The 16,944-nt window shown below is 35.6% G+C and overlaps 2 protein-coding genes across 2 annotated transcripts; both read left to right on the top strand.

Moving 5' to 3' along the window:
* Positions 1-1,501: 1,501 nt before the first annotated feature.
* Positions 1,502-5,369, top strand: HELRODRAFT_163589 (hypothetical protein; the record flags this gene model as incomplete). Its single annotated transcript, XM_009027427.1, has 5 exons — positions 1,502-1,559; positions 2,617-3,066; positions 3,237-3,396; positions 4,883-5,013; positions 5,224-5,369. The coding sequence occupies 5 exons, from the start codon at positions 1,502-1,504 to the stop codon at positions 5,367-5,369; spliced, it is 945 nt and encodes a 314-aa protein (XP_009025675.1).
* Positions 5,370-6,542: 1,173 nt separating this feature from the next.
* HELRODRAFT_189275 (hypothetical protein) lies at positions 6,543-14,731 on the top strand (the record flags this gene model as incomplete). The annotated part of the gene is made up of 17 exons (XM_009027428.1): positions 6,543-6,775; positions 7,192-7,476; positions 8,265-8,440; positions 8,518-8,625; positions 9,036-9,186; positions 9,676-9,859; positions 10,053-10,210; positions 10,481-10,596; positions 10,770-10,938; positions 11,125-11,325; positions 11,472-11,511; positions 11,786-11,976; positions 12,212-12,697; positions 13,173-13,272; positions 13,546-13,769; positions 14,181-14,372; positions 14,613-14,731. Coding segments are annotated over 17 exons (3,133 nt in total), but the record flags the coding sequence as incomplete, so codon positions are not given.
* Positions 14,732-16,944: the final 2,213 nt, after the last annotated feature.

Here is a 16,944-nt window from a genome sequence, read left to right on the forward strand (position 1 = left end):
TCTTGGTGAATAATTTATGTAGTAAATACACGTTGATATTTTTTTTGCAGCACACACTGTGCCTATGGTTGAAATAAATCATTTGTTCTGGTTTGTTCGTTCGTTCGTTTGTTCGTTTGTTCGTTCGTTCGTTTGTTTGTTCGTTCGTTTGTTGTTTGTTTGTTAGTTTGTTAGTTAGTTAGTTAGTTTGTTTGTTTGTTTGTATGTTTGTTTGTTTGTATCTGTGGGTTGTTTGTATGTTTGTTTTAAGTATTTTAGTTGTATAGATTGTATGTTAGTCTAGTTCGTATTTGAGTGTTGTTTGTATGAGTTGTATTGTTTGGTTATCGTTTGTCAAGCGAGGTTCCCATTATTTATAATAGTGATGAATGTCTTCTCAAATATTTTTCTTCAAGTCATTTTTCACTTATATTCATGTACATATATTCATACAAGTCTCTACAATGTATGTGTGTGCACTTGTACGTGTGTGTGAATAAGTTTGTATATGTATGTTTGTGTGCGTGCGTATGTTTGCGTGTACGTTCTCAAATATATAATCAACAAACTTGTATATATTTGTCTTTGAACATAACAAATATATGTAGAACAGTTATAATTTACAATGATCAATAACGTATTTCAAAGTAAACAATAATAAACACACATAAACAAACTTATACAAACATATACAAACACATACAAACATATACAAACTTGTACAAACACAAAAATATACAAACGTACACATACAAACCTAGAAAAACATATACAGAAACATACAACCATATAAAGAGATCTACAAATTTATATATAAACAACAAATTTATTAAAACACATACAAATATATACAAACACATACAAAAACATGTTCAAATGTGTGCAAACACATAAAAAAACATATTCAAATGTATGTAAATACATACAAAAACACATACAGATGGATATAAAATGATGTAGAAGCAGGAAAAGCATTGATTGATGATGTGATGATTGGTTGTTGGATTGAAGTTTTCAATTTTATACTGCCTTTCTTTCATTTTCCTTTTATTTACATCCTTTTCCATGCCGGCCCATTTTATTGTTTTGTGTGTGTGTCTGCTACAGAGATACAAAGTTTTGTTTGTTTTGTGTGTGTTTGTTTGTGTCTTTGTATGTTTGCGTTAAAATTTTGTTTGTTGCTGGTTCGTTTGTTTGAATATTCTTGGGATTTTGTATGCGTCTTTGTATGCTTGTACAATTTTACGTTTGTGGTTGTGTGTTTGTAGTTGTTTCTGTAGTTTGTATGTTGTTTTTGTATGTTTGAATACTTCTGTTTGTTGTTTTATGTTTATTCTCGTATGTTTTACGCTCGTTGTTCACATGCTTGTTTGAAAATAATGTACTTTAAATAAACAATAATGGAAAAACCATAACAAGAAGAAAAAATGAACACATACATAAATCAGACAATGAGTTTACATAACAAGGAAGGATAATTTATCGATTCGCAAATGTTGCGTTTGACTGCCCGTTAGCTAAGATGGCCTTTCTGTCTGTCTTTTGTAGACTTCTGGTTTGTCTGTTGTTGTTGTCTGTCTGTCTGTTTGTCTTTATTTTTGTTTATATGTTTGTTCGCTTGTCTTTCTGGTACTGACTGTTGAATGTTTTTGCTGTTGGCTCGTTTGCTACGATGCGTTTTTAGTGCAAGCATAATAAATTTTGTATTTGGATAAACTGTGGAAAGAATGCAAGAAGGGAGAGAAGGAAGAAAAACAGTGGAAAAAAGTGAGAGAGAGAGAGAGAGAAAATGAGAGAGAGAAAGAACAAAAATCAAAATGACTAAAGAAAAAATCCTTAAGCAATTTAAAAGATTTAATGAAAAGTTAATGAGTTAGTATCTGCATTTTCCACTGAACAATACAATTGTGTATGTGTACATAATATTCTCACAGAACAAACAGTTCGTATATGTGTTTGTGCGTGTGCGTGTGTGTGTGCTTGTGTAATGTGTGTGTGCGTGTAAGTGTGCGTGTGTGCGTGTGTGTGTGCGTGTTACATGATGCGTTCTGTTGATGAAAAGTCAGCAAAAAGTTGGTTATCAGAGCGCTGCGAAATAAAAATTTGATCAAAAAATTTTTGAAAAATTTCTTCTTGAATCTTAGAAAGAACTTTTATGCTTTGTATATTGCAAGTTGCCTTTATTTTATACCTGTATATTGTATATATCATGTATTTTGTTGAATCTATGTTATCTATATCTATGTTATCTATATCTGTGTTATCTATATCTATGTCGTGCATTTTTTTGTTATCCATATCTATGCTATTTATTTCTATGTTTTGTAAATCTGTGTTAAATGCACTAAATTGAGTTACTCGTTCGATTTTCAATCTGGTTCACTTTTTTCTATGACGTAGTGCTGATAATGATGGTGGTGGTTGGAATGATGACGATGACGACGATGATGATGATGAATACGATAATAACATTGCTGGGGACGTTGAGGAGATAACTTTTCACCATTTAAATGTATATTTATATATATTTACACGTATATTTTTGTAAAAAATTTCTGAAAATTTCTCATTCAATTAACGAACGAACCACTCAACCATTCGATCTAGCAATTAGCGATCCCTTCCAACCACAAACAGCAACCGATCACTACCAGCAACAACCACAACTACTAAAATTAGAAGCCGGCGAAGATGCGTTCATAGCTTGCAGAGCACCCGAAGGCACACCAACACCGAAAATCAAGTGGTTAAAAAATGACCGGCCGTTATTAACTGACAACGACAACTACTACAACAACATCAACAACGACGACTACAACAACATCAGCAACGACTACAACAACATCAACAATTACTACAACAACATTAACAACTACTACAACAACATTAACCACGACTACAACAACAACGGCATTAACAACAACGAAATTAACAACTACAGCAACAACAAAAATCGTTTCTTGATAACCGAAAGTGGTCTGACGATATTAAGTGTTACTAATGATGATGTCGGAGCCTATAGGTGTGTTGCTTATAACGAGGCGGGCGAACTAAAAAGTGTTGTTGTTCATCTTGATGTTAATTATGGTGAGTGGGATTTGTTGTCGTTGTTGTTGTTTGTTGTTGTTTGTTTGTTTGTTGTTGTTGTTGTGTTTAGTTGTTTACTTTACGTCTGTTAAAGAAGATGTTGTTTTAAAAATAGTTAGAGTGTTTTTATTCATCCCAATCACCACTGTCATCACCACAACCACAATTAGCGTCGACAGCGGCGACAATGACGACGACGACGACTCGTCTGCCACGACGTGTAGCGCGCGACACGGTCATGCAGGGAAAGGACGTCATATTTCATTGCCAGGTCACCAGTGACTCGGCGCCATCTTGGAAAAAATTGGATGGGGAAATCCCAATGGAGAGGTTTGTATGGTGAAAAAATAATTACATTCATTCATTTACTCATCTATCCACTCATTCATTCATTCATTCGTTCTTTCGTTCGTTCATTCATCCATTTATCCATCCATTCATCCGTCCATCCATCCGTTCAACTATTTATTTTCACATGATATGATATCTATCTCAACTTACGTCATTATGACGTGGCGAACCGTGAAATAAGATGATGATAACAAAAAATAAACATCGCGAAAAACATGATAAGGAATAATAACATGAACATCTGCAGCTGTATAATAACACTAACAATAACAAATATAACCACAAAGGCGATGGCGAAAGCACAAAAAAGTGCAAATCAAAAATTGCACATAAAAACATTTTTCAATCCATCCATCTGTTGCATCCATCATCCATCCATTCATTATTTTATCCGCCATCAATCTGTTTATCTGTAGCATTCATTCATTCGTTCGTTCGTTCGTTCATTCATTCATTTGTTCGTTTTTTCTTTCGTTCATTCGTTCATTCATTCATCTGTGTTTGTTGGCTGTCTGGACTAACTAACAAGAAAAACATATCATGCAACTATCAAAACACCTGCAAACTTTCGAAGTATGCGTGCACATGTACCCTTTGTGTGTTCGCGTGTGTGTTTGTTTGTGTGTGTGTTTGTGTGTGTGTGTGTGTGTGTGTGTGTGTACGTTTTGTTTGTTCTTACTTACGGTTATACACATATGTACGTAAAAACGCATTCACACAAATATGCATTCACTCTGAAAAAGCGTGCGTACATAGATAATTATGCATTCTCGAATACATATCATACATACGTACGTACGTACAAATATATATATATAGATATGCATGTATAAATACGCACACAAGTGTATATACCCTTTGTAAATACGCAAATATACACACGCAAAAATACCTGCAAACAAAGGTGTACATCGCATTGAATGAGGCATCGTATGCAACCTGTTCGCTACCCTTCAAAATTTTTTTCAAAGTGCATCTAAACAAAAATAAACACGTACACACGCATGCAAATACATACACACGCACGCACACACAACCACTCGTTTTTTATTACTCTTTTTCTTTCTGTTCATCAAAATTTGTATTTTTTGTCTGTTTATCATCTTCGCGTTATCATCTTTATCATCGTCCGTTATGGTATTTCAATTTTTATACTCACCATTGTAAGAGAACCTCCATCGCTATCTTCATCATCATTGGCGTCATCACAATCCTTATCATTGTATCATTATGAACATCATCATCGTCGTCATTATTTTCATCTCAAATATCGTCATTTTCATTATTAGCTTTATCACCATAACCTCACCATCATCGTCGTCGTCATCACATCACCGCTATTGTCATCATCGTCATCACCATCATCATCGTCATCAGATTACCACCACCGTCGTCATCACCATAATCAGATCACCATCATCACGTCACCATCATCAGATCACCATCATCACGTCACCATCATTAGATCTCAGCTAACATCGGATCACAGTTTGAAACTGTTGAACGTGCAGCCAGGCGACGAAGGCACGTACATCTGCACCGTGCACACCCCCTCTGGACTTAGGAAAGAGACCAGAGCAGTTCTCGTTGTTAACAGTTGGTCATGATGTGACGTCATAATGATGTCATGATGTGACGTCATGATGATGCCATGAAGTGATGTAATGATGATGATGACGATTATATCATATAACAATACCATCCTCACCATCTTTATTACCATTTCCATCATCATCATTACTATCATCATCATCGTCGTCGTCGTCATCATCATCAATACCGCCATCATCATCATCATTTCATCAGCTCCACCATCAGTTCAAGTGCCCCATCGAGATTTCGTGGTGAACCCTGGCAAAAGAGTGGTCATTGATTGCATGGTTGCCGGTAGTCCCACCCCGGAAGTCACGTGGTTTAGATCGTCCAATTATGTTCGTTCATGCTGCTGTTGATGTTTTTGTTGACGTTGACGTTGTTGTTGTTTTTGTTGACGTTGTTGTTTTTGTTGATGTTTTGTCCGATGTTGTTGTTTTCATTGTTGTCGTTACATTTTTACATTGTTTACATAAACTTTGTTCTAATGATAATTTTTGCAATTCTGTTACAAATGTTTTTTCCATTCAAATGGTTTTCAAACAATGGTTTTTTGAGCTGACATTCGTTTTTTAAAAGTCCATTCCAACTACTTTTTTAATTTTCAATAAACAATGAGCGTCCTTTCAGGAACTTAGACAGCAAACAATTTGGCGTACAATACAATCGATACATTTTTGTATGTCATACTCTGTAATGTTTGTTTGTTTTTGTATGTTTTAGTTGAATGTTTAGTCATTTTTACTACGTTTTTGAACAGAAGATGTAAACATAAACTCGAACTTAAACATAAACCTCATCGAAAAATGAACATACGAATATGAAACGAGTGCAAATTGAAAAAAATGTGAAATGACAATTCTTTATGTGAACTTTGTATGCACTGACGATGACAATGTCTATCTATCTATCCTATTTATTCATCCATCTATCTATCCATCTATCTATTCATCCATTTATCCATCCAGCCAGCCAGCCATCTATCCATCCATCCATGCTATTGTTTTGTCTGTGCGTGTGTGTCTGCTTTTGTAACTGTCTGTATTCGCGTGTGCATGTTTGTTTGTTTATATGTGTGTATGTGTATATGAGTGTGTGTGTGTTTCATCTTTTTTATGTTAGTTCGTTTTTAGTTCAAAATATTTTAGGACGTCTTTGTCACAATGAAATCATTCTTTGCTATTGTACTATTTCTGCTACTACTGATACTACAACACTGCTACTACTATGATACTGCTATAATATTACTGGGATACAACTAGGGAACAACTATGATTTTACTTGTGTATTATTGATTAACAATGGTTACTGATATTGTTACAACTTTTACTAAAAACGTTTCTTGTTATGGTTGCCCTTTATTACGCGAGAATTTTCGCTACCATGCCGTAAAATATTACAAAATACTACCATCTGCAATGTTACTTAGTATAAATAGCTTTAATATCATTTCAGTTACAAAAGTTGAACTTTAAAATTTTCAACTAAAAATTTGAACCTTCCCGCAAACAGCAGCCCATCATCTCGTCAACGATGACGTCAACCGCGCCCGACAACAACAACAACAACAACATTAAAAACATCAACAACAAAATCAGGATAAACAACGGAAACGCAAACAACAACAACAACAGTAAGTATAGAGTGTTGGATACTGGCTCATTGATTATAGACAGTGTGTCAGTTGAAGATGCAGATGAATATGTATGCAGGGCCTCATCAAAGGTTGGCAGAGCAGAAGCCAGGGTCACTCTGCAGGTCAAAGGTCAATCTTTTTGTTGCTAGTGTTGTTGTTTTTTGTGATGTTTTTGCGAATTGTTGTAGTTGTTGTTGGTTGTTGACAATTGTTTGTTTGTTTGTTTTGTTCATTCGTTTGTTTGTTTATCTTTAATTATTTTTTGGTCCAACAGTTTTTATTTTGTTTGTGTTTTTTGTATTAGGGTAAATTTTCAATTAAAAAAACGAAATTTAACTTTTTTGATTTCAAACAAACTTTTATGTACACTAGCAACGTAGAGCTCAATAATTTGTTAAGCAACTTTGCGTTTCTAAAATCAAAAAATTCAACACACACAAACAAGCAGAGAACAATCAAACAAAACTAATCACCATAAAAAAACAATACAAAAAACAATAGAATAAAAACAATAAAGAAAAACAAAAAACCTCAATTACGTTTAGATATGGACAACCTCCTGCCACCAATCATCATCCACGGCCCTCAGAACCAAACCCTACCCCAGGGTGAAACAGTCACCCTCACTTGCACCATCAACCACCAAAGCCCCAGCGATGACGTCACCAATTTTGATGACGAAAAAGATGCTGGTTATGATAATGATGAGGGTGGAGATGAAAATGATGATAACGATGAGGCAAAGATTAGATGGTTGAAGAACAATGCCCCGATGAAAATTGACGGTGTGAGAGTTTCGAAGAGAAGCAATGGAGAACTCGTCATCAACGGTTCGTCTTGGTTGATCATATTTTTCATAATTTACAATCTTTGAAAATCATTTGCTGATTGTTATTTTTAACTTTTTAAAAGTTCACCCCACTAATTACTTAATTTAAAAAAAGTGAATTGAAAACATTCAAAGTTATTTATGGTTGAAATTAAAATTAAGTCGGAGTAACTTTTAATCTGAAAGAAATATTTACATTTTTTAAATGAGAAGGTTTTCTTCAATAGGCGGGTAACTCAATAATTATTTATATCTGCAATATTTAACAATTCTTTGGATGATGACGTCAATTTTTGGATATTGACTTGTCTTCTAGGTCTTTGATTGTGATTGTTTTTGCTATTGATTAATGGGGGCTGTTTATGTTTTTGTTGTTGTTGTTGTTGATGTCTATGTTGTCGTTGTTTATGTTGTTGTTGCTATTTACTATTATAAATTTAGGAATTTAGAATTTTTTAACAAACATTTCAACCTGAAATCCAAATGTCAATCAAATTGGCTGTTCTCACAAACATATCGTGAGAAACATGCATCATTTATCTTTTTGTAGAGCAGTAAGAAGCATATATGCAAGAATATGATCGTTGTTTATTTAAATCATTTTATTAATACCACATGCAATGTGTGTGTGTGTGTTTGTGTGTGTGTGTCTCTATGTGTGTGTGTGTGTGTTTGTGTGTGTGAGTTGTTGACACCTCTAAGAAGTTCTCCAGAACAATCAATCAAGGTGTACAACCAATCGTAACATGATTTGAGATCTGAGACAATCTGACACTGATCTGACAACAGATCTGAGACAATCGGACACTGGAACGTATACCTGCAGCGTCATCAGCGTCTCAGGTGAGACATCATGGTCGGCCCATCTCTCCGTCCAGTCGAGTTCTGACCCGAACGTCCTCTTTAGAAGGTCACCTACGATTTCTACATTCCCAGGGGCTCCGACCACACCGCTTGTTAATGAGGTTTGTTACTGTTTACTGTGCTGGCAACTGTAATGTTGTTGATGAATGTATTTTTTTTTATTACCGCCCATCGCCAGGTTCGGCAGACGTCAGTGAGGCTGTCGTGGAAGTTGAACGCCAGGAGAGGCTCATCAGAGGTCGAGGGTAGCATCGTGGAGGTCCACTGCGTAGAGTGCTCTACCAAGGTACCCATGATGATGATGATGATGATGAGGATGATGATGATGATGAGGATGATGATGATGATGATGATGATGATGATGATGATGATGATGATGATGATGATGATGATGATGATGATGATGCTGATGATGATGATCCTGAGGATGAGGAGGATGATGATGATCCTGAGGATGAGGAGGATGATAATGATGATGAGAATGAAGATGAGGATGGTGGTAGAGCTGTGTAATAACGATTATCAAATGGTGGAGCAAATGATGCGACGTAAAATTTCTTTATTTAATTTCTACATTCATCATCATCGCCATCTTAACTACTACCATCATCGTCACTATCATCATCACCACCAATGTCACCACCGCCACCATCACCACCACCATCTTCACCACTCACCACCCTCCTCAACGAACAGACCTGGACCCAGCGTATCTACCCCGGCAAATCTTTGACAGCCACCATAAACAATCTGTCCCCAGACACCACCTACTACTTTCTCGTCAGGAGCTGGAACTCGCACGGGATTGGTGCACCAAGTGCTGTTTCCTCTTCCGTTCGTACGAAGGGTACGCGTGTAATGTTTCACTCTTTGTTTCGATATAATTAGTTTCGTTTCGTTTCGTATGTTTACGTGTATGAAGGGTGCATGTGTACTTTGCACTCTTTCTGGTTGTGTGTCTGTGTGCGTGTTTTTATGTATGTGAAAGTGGAAATGGTTTTATGTATGTGAAAGTGGAAATGGTTTTTTGCTGGTGCATGCATGCACGTGTTAATCCACCTGCCAGCAAACTAATTTAATAACTTTTATTAACTTTTTCCACTTGGTTTATATATTTTCTTCATTTCATGATACGCTTTGCATGTCCTCACAAATTCTGCGCGTCTAACAGTTTCTGACTCTTTAAAATAAAAAAATAAAATATTTTATTAATTTTAATAATAAATAATTAAATTGATAGCTACAAACTATAGAACAACTGCTGGAGATGTATCAATAATTGTTATCACATAAACGGCAATGGTTAATGATGATAATGATAATAAACCGCCAACAGGAAGCAAAATATCACCCAGCATCTCATTGGCTGACATCAAAATGATTCTAGCCAGTCAGCAGTTAGTACGGCCAATGAGTGCCCAATCACTGAGCTCGACAAGCATTCAAGTTGAATGGGGCTCCTTTGATGAATACAAGGACATCATTGATGAGTTTGTGGTTCGCTACCAAGATATTGACAGGTTGATGGGCGGAGTTTGTTTGTGTGTGTGTGAGTGTGTGTGTGCGTGTGTGTGTGGGCGTGTGGGTTTGTCCTTACTTGTGTGTGTGTGTACGTTCAAGCGTAGATATGGTTTATTTAATTGTAAATAGTAACAATCAAATTGTATGTTCCATATGTAAAAACATAAGGTCAATTTAAATTTCTATCTATAGAAACAGTGCCATTCAATCAAGAAGAGCTTACCATCACGTAAACCAGATGACCTTGAATGGCCTTGAAAAGTTCACCCTGTACGAGGTCAATGTACTTCCGGTTTACATGGGTCACGAGGGAATTCCCACTACAGCCAGGGTCAAAACGTCTGAAGATGGTCAGTTTGGGTTTTTGTGACATTTTATATTAGTGGCCATGGTGATGATGTTTATTTAATAGTGATGATAATGATGAAGATGATGATGATATTGATGATGATGGTGACGATGATGATTATGGCGATGGTTATGATTATAGATTAACGATTTAAGTTTTCTCTTCATTTCATCACTAATCACTTCATTTCAAGTTTTAATTGTTCACATTATAGCCACCACCATCATCATCCCCGTCATTCACACCACCACCACCACACCACACCACTCAGCACCTTCCGTGGCACCATCGAATGTGCAAGTCACCTGGCACAACAACGATTCTCTACTCATCACCTGGGACCCACCACCTACTCTCACCCATAACGGGCCTTTGAGGGGGTATAAGGTTCGCACTACCCCACCACCACCTTCACACTACCACCACCTTCATCATCATCATCGTATTATCGTCATCACTAACTTTGTCACCATTTTTGCCTCATCATTATTTTATTATCATCACCATGTTACGTTGTGTAATGTAATGTTTTTCAATTTGAGTTACAAATCTCCCGCCAGGTTTACGTCACGAACAACAACACGCGACTCGTGCGCGCGACACAAGTCGACGAGAATGTCGAGTCTTTCATGATTGGCAACGTCATCCGAGACCACTACTACACCGTCAGAGTTACATGCTTCAACAGGGTCGGAGAGAGTCCGTCTAGTCTGGATGCCGTTGTTGCTGGTTTGTTGCTGGTTGCTGTTGCTGGTTTATTGTTGCTGCGCAACACGTGTCTACATCTTTCTGTCTTTTATTGATACATTTCACTTTTGTTAGTTTTACAAGGTTGATTCTTTTCCATGACTTAATTCAATGTAACAACGGTACAAACAAACATAAACAAACGAACTAACAAATCACATGATGCAGGCCACTTGCAACCTCTTCCGTTTCCACCGACAAACAGCAACAATGTAGTGAACGAATCCTGGTTTGTTGTTGTCGTCATCGTCGTCATGGGAACGCTGCTGTGGGGTGTGTTGTGTTTGCTGAGTGTCTGCATGTTCAGGAGACACAAGAAGAACAAGAAGAAGAAGGTGCTGCAGGATGATGCTGAAACTGCCCTCAGAGGTTTGTTTGTTGGTTTGTTTGTTTGTTTGTTCGTTCATTCGTTTGTTTGTTTGTTGAATTTTAACTTTAAGAAGATGTCTTTTTAAAGAAAAACTTCAAATTTTTAAGTGAGAATTTTTAAAATTGAATTTCTTTTTATGTCGTAGGCGGGACACTACCGAACATGACAAGTGGCAACAGCCAGAGGTGACTTCTCCGCTCCTTTGTATTTAGTAGTTCGTTAAAACACTAATTAATTAAATCATAATACGAGGCTGTTATTTGTGAGCAATAACTACACAACATCTTTACACGGTGTACCACATTATCGCATATCATTCCTGCATACACCATCGTACAACATCATGTACAGCAGTGGTACGGTACACGCATCAAATCATAATCGCATCATCATCTTCATCATTATCAACATCATCATCTTCTTCACCATCATCGTCATCCTCCCACCAACACTGAATAGAGTGCCGGCGAAATCTTCATCAACGACAACAGCAAGCGGAAGTCAGTTCCCACTTTTAAACAACAATCAGCTGATTATGGACTGCCAGACGCGACTGAACAGGTGCTGCTACGACAACAGCCACTCGCCCACTGACTCCAAGGACGACTGCCACGTCATCAACGAAAATCAAGGTCACACCTATCAGACACGTAAGTTATGGTTATGATGATGACTATGATGATGATGATGACGATGATGATGTAGTTATAATTATCATTGTCTTTCGTACTTAAATTTTTGACGTGAGTGGGTTGGAATGTTATCATTATCCATCTTACATAGGCGTGAACTGTTTGTTTTTCAAGTAGGTATAAAGCGCTTTATAAATGCCGCATTTTCCTTTTTTGTTATTATTATTCTTACCATCACCACCATCATGACCAGTTGACGCCCACCAGAGCGTGTACCCTCACACGTGGAATGCATTCGGCAGCGTGATCGTCCCCATGCCAGCCACGAACACCACACCACACCTCGACCACCAACAGCAACAGTCAATCAATCAAATTGGGTATTTCCCATCTGGAGAAATCCCAAATCCAGCGGCGTACATGATTCGCTGCCCGCCAGCCAATAGCAGCGGAGGTAGCAGTGTCGTCAACCAATCAGAAACGATTATCGAGGCTAACGAAGATGACCATGACCTTGGTTACAACGTGGCTGGACGATGTGGAGCCGGAAGTCATTGTGGTAGCAACAGCAGCTACGGTGGTCATAACGAAAGCGGAAGTGCTGGAAAGTACTACACGAGAGAAGAGGCGGGAAAGAAGTTTCACTTTCACAACAATAAAAATAATAATAATAATTATGGTAATAATAATAATTTTGACAATTGTAATAAATATTCTAGTCCTCACCATTCATCCGCAGGTAGTGTTTATTTGTTCGTTTATTCGTTCATTCATTTTGTATTCAATCATTCATTTGTTCGTTCATTAGTTCATTTATTTTGTATTTATTCATTCATTCATTTATTCGTTCGTTCGTTCGTTCATTTATTCGTTCATTTATTTTTTCATTCACTCATTATTAATAATTTAAAGTAATAAATGTGTTATCAGTTGAGGCAAATCAAACCATTTGCTATTAAAACTGTGACGTAACCATGGAATAATTGGTAAAATTTCATTATAAATTATGTATTATTATCATTATTATTATGTATTATTATTCATTATTATCATGTATCATTATTATTATGTATTATTATTCATTATTATCATGTATCATTATTATTATGTATTATTATTATCATGTATCATTATTATCATGTATCATTATTATCATGTATCATTATTATTAAGTATTATTATTATTTCAACTGATTAAACTAAAACGTTAATAGGCAGTTCGCTAGCTTCAGCCAATCACGAATCGAACCAGCCCTTGCTCTACTGTTACAACGGAGAGTTAGATAACATTGGTCCGACCATGGCAAGTTCAAGGTCGTCCGTTGTAATTATTTATAATTAGTATTTTCAAGGTCGTCCATTGTAATTAATATTTTCAAGGTCACCTGTTTTAGTTAGGATATTTATAAGTAATTAGGCTATTGTGATTGTAATTGGTGATGGTTCATCGAGTTATAATGACGATGTTACGAACGATACGGGCCATGTTCAATAATAATAATAGCAATAATATTTATTCATAATAATAATAATGATGTTGATGATGATGATTTTAATGATGATGATTGTTGTTGACGATAAAAACAGGTACATAATGAACGGCGAACCAAACCACAACAACAACAACATCTGCAACAACCACAACAACAACATCTGCAACAACATCAACAACAGTAACTACTACGATCAAGTTCCTAACGATAATGTCATTAACAATCCTTACAACAACAACAACAAAAAGCTCCACCTCCTACAACAACACTGCAACACGCCAGAATCTTTTATATCGGATACAGACTGCGATGGTGAAGGTCATTCATTCACTCATTCGTTCATTCATTCACTTATTCGTTCATGCATTCATTCACTCATTCGTTCAATCATTCATTCATTTATTATGTCGTTGTCGTTTAATAATACAACAACAACAGCACACGTTTAGACGACATTTTCCCCGAGATCGGGGGTTGCCGTTTGGCTACCTATGATGAAACCGAAATACCCCTCGACGCCATCCACATGTCGTTTAATAATCATGTTCATTAATTTTGCAATCAACAATCACCACAATGTATCAATCAACAAAGCTAAAATAACCGCATCACTACACTATCAAAGCACCACCAACCACCACAACCACAAACAGACGCGCCACCAACCACTACATACCACCAGAAACAGACGCGCCACCAACCACTACAAACCACCACAACCACAAACAGACGCGCCACGGATCATCTCCATCGACGACGCCAGTACAACCAGTTCAACTTCAACAAAGTCAGACAACGATGTTGTTGTCGTTGGTGTTGCTGATCAAAATGTTGCCAAACAACTGCAGCAACAACAACAACAGCAGCAGCAGCTTAAATACCAAAAACCACAAATAGGCTTCATGACGGCGCTTAACTATAGTGAGTGATTGGTATTTTTATCGCAGGTCATTCATTCATCTGTTCAACCATTCGCTCGTATATTCGTTCCATCAATTCATCATTTATTCATCCATCTAATCGTTTTTTCATTTGATAATTCATTCAACATTCATTTATCTACTCATTCATTCATTCATTCATTCATTCAGTCATTCATTCAATCATTCATTCAGTCATTCATTCAGTCATTCATTCAGTCACTAATTCATCATTTCCTAGACAGTAAACAGCAAATAGCATCCAACAACAGCAGCAGCATCAACAACAACAATGGCTTCTGTCCAACTGTAAAAGTACCAACTACAAAATTATTACAACAATTGAAGTTAAATAAATAACTATAATATAATTTTATAATAAAATAAATAAATAACCAAAATATTATTTTATGATGAAATAGTATAAACCATAACTGACGCTTAATTGCTCAATTGGGCAAATATTTTGTGCGTCTCTACTATTACAATAATATTAATAATAAAATAATTAGTTTAATTATGATTGATATTATTATTATTAAATATTGTTCGCAATTTTCTTCAACAGAATACTTCCATATAACCAACCAACCAACCAGCCGGTCGATCGATCAATCAATCAACCACTGTCCTATTGAAAACACCTAGCTACACACTATATTGATATTGAAATCAATCAATCAATCACATTTATTCATTCACTCATTCATTCCATCGTACGGTCGATTGATCAATCACTCATTCATTCAATCCTTCATTAAACATTTTAGTCCAGTCAATCAACTATTTTTTAATTCTTCGGTCAAATCAGTTAATTGAATTAATTTATTAATATTTAAACTTCCAATCAAAAACCAGTCCCATCAATGTTAAATATATCAATAATATTAATTAATTAATCAATCAAATTTTTTTAAACTTTCTGTTGCTTTTCAGTCATTCGATATTCATTCATTCATCCATTCATTCATTTATCCATCAATTCATCCATTCATTCACCTAAACGTACAGTACTTGTTTTCAAAAAAAACTACGGTATTATGCATTATTAAATGACTTTTTTTCATTAAAAAACATTGAAAATTTCATTTTAAATTAAATTCACTTTTTACGAGGAAAAATTATCTTTATATTTTCTATTTTTTTCCAATTAGTAATAATTATTTATCGCTTTGAAACGATTTTGTACAATAAAAACAACGCAGAGATAATGTATTTGTATAAACAAAGTTATTGTATGTATATATATATATATATATATATATATATATATATATATATATATATATATATATATATAAGCACACACCACACACACACGTACAAACACACACAAACATCCACATGCGAGCATACCTATATACACATTCATTTATACCATATATGTATAAATACATGCCTGTGTGAATATCGGTTTATGTGTGCTTGTAATAGAAAATATATTTGTACATGTGTGTGTTACAGTGTTGGTATGCATGCATGTATTGATAAGTGTGTGCATATGTATGTGCATGTCAGTGTGTGTGTGCGTGTGTGTGAATATTTGTATGTTATGTATGTGTATTTGTGTATAGGATCAATTTTGATGTACGTGCTCGTTGTATTCGTAAGTTTTTGAATTGTAACTAAAATAATAAAAGCTTTTTCCTCGCTGCATTATGTTAGTGTATTTACAAGTAGAGAAGTTTTTGAAACTATTATGTGTGTGGCTTGTATATGTGTAGTGTGTATATGTGTGAGTGGGCGTGTTTGTGTGTGTCGACTTTGATTATGCCTTATATATGGTGAAAAAGTGATTGAAAATTAGATCACAAATTAAACTTAGCTATTAAACAACTGTTAGTATTATTATTACTATTTTGTTGTTATTATTATTACTATTCTTGCTTAAATTATTACAAAATGTTACAAAAATTCAAGAAACATTATGTCGCCATTACTACAAGTTACAACAATTTGCTACTGCATTGATGTCATTTTTGTCTGTGTTGTTGTCACGATTTTAATTGTTACTGTTGTTGTTACTTATTGTTGTCGTCGTTATTGTTCTTATCAGGTTGTTTTGATTTGTAATACTTTATACACTTCTGAAAACAAGCTACATAAAATAAATTTCATGAAAAAAAAGCCATCGTTTAATCGATCACTCACTCAATTAATCCATCACTCAATTAATCCATCACTCAATCAATTCATCACTCAATCAATCCATCCCTCAATCTATAAATCACTCAATCAATTCATCACTCAATCAATTCACTCAATTAATCACTCAGTCCATCAATCAATCACTCAATCAATCACACTTATTTTTCAAGCCCCATTTCCGCGGTACTCTAACCCTCAATAAATTTCACAAACAGATGGGTCTTGAACTTAAGTGACGGAGAAGTAGTTAGAGAAGGAGGTGGTAGGGGCTTCCAGAGAAAGGGGCCAAAAAAAGCAAACGTTCGATGGTGGAAGTTCCAAAAAATACTGGCGGCAGCGTTAATTACTACTGATTATTACTAATTAAAGTCCTAGTAAAAGTAACGATACACGGAATATATAACGGATCATATTTATGACATTTC

This window comes from Helobdella robusta (assembly GCF_000326865.2).
Source record: "Helobdella robusta unplaced genomic scaffold HELROscaffold_5, whole genome shotgun sequence".
NCBI lineage: Eukaryota > Metazoa > Annelida > Clitellata > Rhynchobdellida > Glossiphoniidae > Helobdella > Helobdella robusta.